Source organism: Ammospiza caudacuta, chromosome 13 (genome assembly GCF_027887145.1).
Source record: "Ammospiza caudacuta isolate bAmmCau1 chromosome 13, bAmmCau1.pri, whole genome shotgun sequence".
In the NCBI taxonomy this organism is placed as follows: Eukaryota; Metazoa; Chordata; class Aves; order Passeriformes; family Passerellidae; genus Ammospiza; species Ammospiza caudacuta.
Window position 1 is genome coordinate 9,025,246 of NC_080605.1, and position 8,403 is coordinate 9,033,648.

Consider the following 8,403-nt stretch of genomic DNA (forward strand, 5'->3'; position numbering starts at 1 on the left):
GTGATATTTCTGGGAAATCCTCCTCCCTCAGAGGGAAGCCACTGTTAATGTGCTTTGCCAGCAGTGATTTGCCAGGGAATGAATCAGAGGAGAAGAAAAAACGTTGGTACAGTCGGGCTGGGAGAACCTGTGGAAGGAGAACAAATGTGCTCAAGGCCAGCAAGTGACTGAACTGGTTCTCATCTCCCATTGGGAATCAGGGACTTCCCAGGTTCTGTCCATTGCCCTGACTTGGTGTAGCTCCAAAACTGCAGCTGATAGCCTGAAATACTCCAAAATAAATCACTGTGCTGAATGTTAAGACTTAAATTTTGCAGTATCCAGGCAGCTAAAATGCATCTGACAGTATGTTCATGTACTCAGGGTACAGCTGGGTTGGTCTCATCTACAAACATTTTCAGATCTCAAGACTCCATTGCTCAGTGGCATCTTCATCACCTGACAGACATCAGCAGCCATCAGCTGATTCAAATGGTCATTTTTAATTTAGCTGATTAGAAAGTGTAAGAAAGGGTTTATTCTAATTTAAATTCATCTGACTTAGGGTGAGAAGAAATTATTCAGAGGTGCCAGGAGTGATTCAGTCTTGTGGGTCTCTCATGTGGTCCAGGGTGCTTTCCCCTGAGTGTTGGGGTTCTGTGGCTCTGGCTGTGTGTGGGGGTTTCCAGGGGGCTTTTCTGCAGCCACATCTCCAGGCTGCCAGGGCATTTGCCACGTGTGCCTGTCAGCAGGCTCAGAAAGGCTCAGCTTGCAGCAGGGGTGCTCCAGTCTCTCTCCAGGACAGCAGGAGGGGTTGCTTGGCTTTGGAGGCACCGGTAATGCACGGAACAATGGTCCAAAGGTGATCAACACCTACTGCACAGGCAGTTTCTCTTAGCAGATCTCAACTGACCTGTGAAAGGAGGAGGAGGGACCTGCCTAGTCTGAGGATAGAGGAGGGAGCCTGTGCTGAGTCTGTTAGAACCATTTGGGTTTAATTTGTTCTTCCATTTGCTGTGTTCTGCCCCTGAGCTCTCAAAGTCTCTAAACTGTTGCCAGTTGATGCAGAGCACAGTCTAAAAGAACTGAAACAAAACCCCCAGATCAATAAACCTTGTTGCTGGCTGCTTTGGGCTGAGAGAGGCTGTGGACAGTTGATTGTGTTCATCTCACCTTGAATGGTTTGCCAGAATAGCAGTGTGCAGTGCAAAGGGGAATGTTCCAGCCTTGTTGGACTGCAGTGTGACCAGGATGAGCTGACTTTGTTAACCTGAGCTACTGAGCAGTGACTGCAATAATCAGAGTTAATCACTGTAACTAATAACACACAGGGAATGGATAAAGGTACTGATGTTAGCAGGGATGAAAAAGCTTGGTGAGGTATTTTGATACCATAGCAGTGAAACACACAGTTCTAATGCTAGGAAAAGAAAGAGCCTTCTTAGCCAAATGATGCTAATGGAAGCAAAGGGCAGGGTGCTGCTGCCAGTGCTCAGGTAAGGAGAGCCCAGGGGAGGAGGAGGAGGGGCTGTGTGGGTTCCTTGCCTGTGGCTGCCAGTGGAGCTGCTGATTGATTGCTTGGCTGCTGTAACCCCTAAAGGGCTCTGTCAGGTGTCCCCTCACCTGGCCTGGGAACACAGTCACAGTTCTCCTGTTCCAAAGTGTTTGTAAAAGTCTGCAGGGAACAAATCAGGGGCTTGGCTGGCCACAGCTCAGTCAGTGCCACCACCTTCAAAAGGGCTTGTGGGGAACACAGGGGAGCAAAAGTGGCTTTGTCACAGGAGTAACAGGGCAAACACACTCCAGCAGATGGGTTAAGTCACATAAACATTGTCAGGATTGACTGAATACTTGAAGTCCTTTGAGGAAAAAGATTCTTAGGGTGTTTTGGGGGGGCAGGGAAAGTTTCAAGAATGACACACCTAGATGTTTGCCATGACCTTAAGCTAAGCTGCCACATACAGCTCCTCTTGTGTAATTACTGTTTACACATATCCAGAACTACTGCTGCATTAAATAATAAATTAAAATATAACAGACCAGACACTTGGCTTAACTTCAGTGTTTTGATGGGCACAGTTGTTTCAAAGCCAACTATTGAATTGTTTTTGCAATTTTTTTATGGCCGTTTCCTAAACTGCTTCCCGTGTTTCCCTTCAGGTGTCTGAGCGCCTGAACCAGCCCGGGGTGGCCATAGGGCTGGCCTGGACGCCCCTGGGAGGGGAGATCATGTTTGTGGAGGCCAGCAGGATGGAAGGGGAGGGGCAGCTGACGCTCACCGGGCAGCTGGGGGACGTCATGAAGGAGTCGGCTCACCTGGCCATCAGCTGGCTGCGCAGCAACGCCAAGAGATACCAGCTCACCAACGGTGAGGGACAGGGACCTGCTGTGCCACCTGCCCTGTCACCCTGGGCTGGGCACAGGGACAGAGAAAGGGTTCCAGCCAGCAGTGCTGCCCTGCAGATGACATCAGCCCCACAGGGCCTTTGTGTTGTTCTTTCCCAGCTGCTGCCAAGCCAAGGTGGCTGTGCCCTGGCAGAACATGAGCTGTGTCTCCCTGCCCAGCCTGGAATGCTGTGGGCAGCCGCAGTGCCACGGTGCTTCTCCTTGCTTGTGGCAGACACTGCCTGTGACTCATTTTTACACTCAAGCTTTCCAGCAGGATTATCATGATGGAGACAGATATGGAAGTCTGTAGCTTTTCTCTGACAGGTTCTGTTAAAAGGTTTTTTAGTCTAAGTTTTAGTATTTTGAGAGTGTTGGGTTTGTATGGCAGCTGTGGAACTGCAGTGCAATAGGACAAGAACATTTTAACTATTTTTTGTCTGAACTTCCCAGGACTTGTAGAAAAGTGCTTTCTAGATTGATCATCTGCTGATCAGGCAAATAATTGACCAGTATCTTCCACTATTTGTGTAAGTTAGATAGATTAAAAACCAAAATGTAATTAATGTATGAAATGCTGCAGGGATTACCTGTGTGCATGTTTACCTTTATTGTTTACACTCCATGTACTCCATCACAGGTGAAAGGACATAAATAAGAGTTCCACTTGATTATAAATGTGAGTTTCTGTGAAGTGTTCTCTGAACATTGACAGTGATGGTTTGGGACATAAAAATTCTATGTGGAAATTCCTTGGTTTCCACATTAATCCCTATTCTCAATTTCCCAATGCATGCAAATGCCAAGCTTATTGGTTATCATGTTACAGTTTTTTCTAGGAATCTGGATGTAGGAAAGCTCATTGGGATTTCTTTGTTGTTTTTTCCTGCAATATTGTGTTGTTTTTTTCAGCCTACTGTTAGTAAATAGTGCCAAGGCTTTTAGTTCTTGGTGGGCTTTTAGAATAAAGACCAGGAACAAAATGGGTTTAGATTTTTAACATTCAAACCATTCTTTTTTTCCTTAAGCTTCTGGAAGTTTTGATCTCCTTGACAACACTGACATCCATCTGCACTTCCCAGCTGGAGCTGTCACAAAAGATGGACCATCTGCTGGTGTTACCATAGTAACCTGCCTTGCTTCACTCTTCAGTGGGCGCCTGGTGTGCTCAGATGTAGCCATGACAGGAGAAATTACACTGAGAGGCCTCGTTCTTCCAGTAAGCATCATTGGAGAAAAGAGCTAAGTTCTATTCATGCTCCCTATTTTGGGTATAAAATCTGTTTATAGCCACTCAGAAAAGCGTGGATCCAGAGCCTTGCTGGATCATTCCTTTGCAGCAATGTGGTCTCTGCTGGTGCAGTTGGAGGAGGCCAGGCTGCTGCAGGACTGCCCCACTCCTGCTTTGCCTTTCAAGCTAAAGTCAGCCTTGGTCTGGCTTTTTGGGAACATACATTAAATGTCTACTTAGAAAGGAAACCTCAAAGTCTTAAAATGCAAGGTGGCTCTGCAGTTTCTAAATGTGCTTCCTCAGACTGTTGGTTCTGGTGTCTTTGAAAAGTTGTGACTTAGAGCTCTCACAGTGACTGCATACAGGTTACTCCTGAATCCATGGAGCTGCTTTTAGGTTTCTCTTGAATGTTGATCCTTGGGTGTAGCTGAGCCAGATGGGGTTTCCATAAAGCTTTGTCAAAGCATGAAGGCAGAGAAGGCATTCAGACAAACAGAGTTCAGTTCAAAGTGTCAGTGGGGCCTGGCATGGGGGCTGAAGCCAATATGGGAGTTACCATCTCTCCAAATGATGGAGAGGAGGAGGATGAAGCTGGAAATCAGGGGCAGGCTTTTGTTTCCTGCAGAGGAGACAGAAGCAGAGGTGCCATGGCAGGCCTGGGAGGCTGTGGGGACAGAGTGACAGGACAGGCCATTGTCCAGGGGTCTGGAGCACGCTGCAGTGACAGGTGGGAGCCAGCTTAGCCCTGCAGCCACCCTGTCCTGACTGTGCCTGCTGCTAAAGCTGTGTGCAGAGATAAGGGACCTGTAAATATTAACCCACATTCTCCTCCTTCCCCAAGGCAGTCTGCAATCTTGCTGTTCCCAGTGACTGAGGTGCCAGGGCTGTGCCAGGGGCTGCCTGGAGCTCTGGGGTCACGTGAGGATCCTGGGTCACCTCTGCCCCTGTCACAGCCGCCAGGCTTTGCCCTTTGTACTGCAATACAGGCCCTTCCTCTCTCTAAAGCCTTGTAAAATTACAAGTTTCTGCTCTAAGATGGTCTTTAGGAATAGGAAGGAGTTTGGGGGAAGAAGCCACAGCTGTAAGAAAAATGTAATTTAACCCCTGTTTGCATCTCATTAGCAACTCAACCAGGAGGCTCAGTGGAGCCTCTCCACTCCTGAACACAGGTTTGCTTTGCTGTGCATATTTTGTTGTACAGCTCAAGTTATTTTTCATGGGACATTGCTGCCTTAGGACTCTTTTCCCTCTAAATCTAACACTGCCTTTATCTGAAAAACCTTCTGTTCTAATGAAGGTGCTGGATTTCAGCACGTGATATTAAAAAAAACAGAGTGAACCCCACTTTTGTTATAGAAATTCCTGAAAAGCAATATTGATTCTCTCATACCTCACTCCTAAATATATTTTTCTCTGGTTATTAGCTGATACAGAAAGAATACTGTAGCATATTAACATACTTCCCTCATTAAGCACATGACGAGCTACAACTCTGACTGCATTTTAATTGCTTTCCTAAATGACTGAGGGAGGCAGAACCTTTCCTCAAAATTTAACTCCTGATGTGCTGCTACAATAATTATTTTATTCAATTAGTTCAGTTTTTACACATCTGTCTCTTCTCCTCCTTAGGTGGGGGGCATCAAAGACAAAGTGCTGGCAGCGCACCGCGCTGGCCTGAAGAGAATTATCCTCCCGCAGAGGAACGAGAAGGACCTGGAGGAGATCGCGGCGCCCGTGCGGCAGGAGCTGAGCTTCGTGCTGGCCTCCTGCCTGGACCAGGTGCTCAACGCCGCCTTCGACGGCGGCTTCGCGGTCAAGGCCAGCCTGGAGCACCTCAACTCCAAACTCTAGGCAGCCAGGCTGGGGGCACTGCTCTCTCCAGTTCCACAGTCCTTGATCTCTTTCAGCTACATTTAGGTATCAGGTACAACTATGAGCTAAATGGCTTTGAATGGGGGTGTCGGTGCCATCAAAAGGGAGATGCTGCTGCAGTTATGAACCTGGAATTGCACTTTAGGGGCATTTGCTGCTTTTTATCAGCAAAGAATCTTGAATCTCATTTCCTGATGGATTTGAGCGTGAGAAAGAATTCCTTAGCCTGTCTGGCACCTAGGTGTGTACATGGCAGCAGCTGGTCACATCCTTAAAGAGGGAATAATGTGCAGCAGGAGGGGGGTCATAGGTGGGGTTGTTACAAAAAGCAAACTGATTTAGTGCAGGTTTACTTATCTACAAAATATCTGTAATAATAATGAATAATGATGTGCTAAGGAGCAGCAGTATCTGGGGAAAATAAGGTTTTTGAAATCTAAAAAAAATATGCTTGACGCATCTGAAGAGAAGCACTGTGGCCTAATAAATGAAGTTAGGAAGTTCTTTTAGCACTTGGTTCTAGTTTGTTCTATTTTTCAAATCCAGGAAGCAATGCCGGAACTGAAGTGTAGGAATTGTTGTGTAGGAAGGGAGAGAACACATCAGTTCCATCTGCACAGCTGTCCCTGCAGCAGCAGCAGCAGCAGCGGGGGGGTGGAGTGTGCATGAGGCCTTAATGAAAACCCAGGAATGTTGGAGGGGCACAGTGCATGTCCTTCATTCCTACCCACCACAAAGCCACTTGGTTCTGGGATCCCCATGCTTGGAGGTTCACCTATGGAAATTAAATCCATTGGAACAATGCCAAGAAAATTCTGAATCTTTATTCAGTGTAATTAAGGTTCAAGAAGTCTGGCAGCCTCCCTGTCCTGTGATAGCTTTGTCTCTTATCTCCCCTTGAACCTCAGTGAGGAATGTGCTTCAGTGAGTGATTCTTTATTCCAAGGGCAGCCCCACAAGCAAATCCTGGGTGTTGTTACATCCTTCTCTTGCTCACTGGTTCTGAAACAACCCCCAAAGTGCTTATGAAACACAAGCTGTACCAGTCACAACAGCCTATTCTAGAAGCTGCCTAAAAATCAAAAGTAAAGAGTTTGCTTTGCTTTCATTTTTGTAGATAACAAAGCTGATTTACCTGGAATAGAACAGCACTGATTGAAATCAATTCAGTGGGAATTTCAACACCTATTTTACAAGATTTTACAACTTTGACAAAAGACCTAATCTAATAAAATGATAAAAATAAAACCTGCTTCTGTGTCAGTATTTTAAGAGCTGCACTCTTAGTCACTCACAAGTAAGTTCTGAGACTACAGCCAACAGCCCCAGCCTCAGAACATGTTCTGCCTCATGAGAAATGTGCAGGGAAGAAGTGCAAAGACATTTTCCCCTGGGTAAAACCCCAGCCTGGTAACTCTGTGCTGCTGCTTTGTTTTTCATCAAACCAGGAGGGAAAAATCCTTTACCAAACAGATGGAGAAACAATCCTGCACTGCTCTGCACTGTGAGAGCAATGACATGCTTGGAATTCCAACACAGTCTGTTTACACATGGACAAAACAAATCTGCATTTTTTTAGAAGAGAATAAGGACAACAAAAAAAAAAAGTTTCCAGCATGGTCAACAGGGAGCTGCTCCCCAGAAAGTTAAAGGATGACTTTCAGTCTGACACATCACCCCAATTCCTAAGCCTCATCCCCATGGACTCCACCTGAAGGTGAGGGGTGTAATGGCACCCTGAGGACAATGCCAGGCATTCAGTGCCAGCTCTTCCTGTCCCTGCTGCCAGAGCTGGGGAGGTTCTGTTACTGAGCTGAGATTCCTTTGAGCCAACATAAGCATGACCCATTACAGCAGCCACTACAGCCACACTTTGGTGCCTTTTGTTTTGCTTCCACTGAGCACAGTAATTCCGTGCAGCAGTGAGCCAGAGCAGTGCAGAGTGAAGGGATGCCAATACTCTGGGGAGTATCTGCTTAGGAACAGTTAGATGGAGCAGAGATTCAACTTGTGTCCCTCAGAAAAATACCCCAAAACAGCTGAAGCTTATCAAAGTCCTTCCCTCTATCCACACTGTAAACTGCTACAGACAGTAACTATCCCACTGCAACACTTCCTGCTTTAATCACAGCAGCTTGGAAAAGATTCTGGGTAAAACAACAGGACAGGCAGCAATACAAAACCATTCACCTGCTTTAATTTTAAACCACTACTGCAAACAAGAACTAGCAGGAACTGTCACAACAGAATCAAAACATTTACATCCACATTTGTCAAACATTTTAAGGCCTTTTTTTTCCAAAAGGGCAATGAAAAACCATGGAGGTAGTGCTAGCAGACAAATGCAAGATTTACTGTGTTTCATCTTTTAGAGACAAATTTGAATACTCCTCCCAATACAGCAAAGTAAAACAGCACTTTCTAAAATAAACAGCTAATGTTAAGACAATGCCAGGCTTTAATACACCATTTATTTTAGATAAGGTAGTAAACTGTACAGACTTCTAGTATGGTTTCTTTTTTTCATATATAACAGTGTAGTTGACTTACCAGATCCTCACTCTTTAGGCTTTTAATACTGTTGAGGATCTGGGCCCAAGGGTGATTTCATAATTCCATCTGATGATGGATATTAAAGGTTTTACACAATTATTTAACACCAAATGGAGCAATACTAATTTACATTACAGTAAGTCAGCATACAGTAGTTATGCTATAGCTCTTGTCCTCTGTGAAACATGAACAAACCTGTCTGAGCACAGCTTCTAAAGCTCACTGCAAAGGCCATTCCTGAAGGCCCCTTCCAGGGCACAGCCCTGACCTTCAGCCCACTGTGGCTCAGTGAAACCCCTGCAGCTCAGCACAAGGGCTCAGGGGTGCCACAGCCCCAGCTGAAGCCTCCCCAGCTCAGCAGTGACCAGCCCTGCACAGCC

General features: G+C 46.0%; 1 protein-coding gene across 1 annotated transcript in view; it reads left to right on the forward strand.

The window, feature by feature from the left end:
• The window catches only part of LONP2 (lon peptidase 2, peroxisomal), a 37,062-nt gene extending 30,344 nt beyond the window's left edge, over window positions 1-6,718 (forward strand). The window contains exons 13-15 of the mRNA XM_058813281.1: window positions 2,140-2,347; window positions 3,393-3,583; window positions 5,228-6,718. Of these exons, the coding sequence (XP_058669264.1) occupies window positions 2,140-2,347; window positions 3,393-3,583; window positions 5,228-5,449 (621 nt within the window). The 3' untranslated portion in view covers window positions 5,450-6,718. The remainder of the gene's footprint in view (window positions 1-2,139; window positions 2,348-3,392; window positions 3,584-5,227) is intronic.
• Window positions 6,719-8,403: the final 1,685 nt, after the last annotated feature.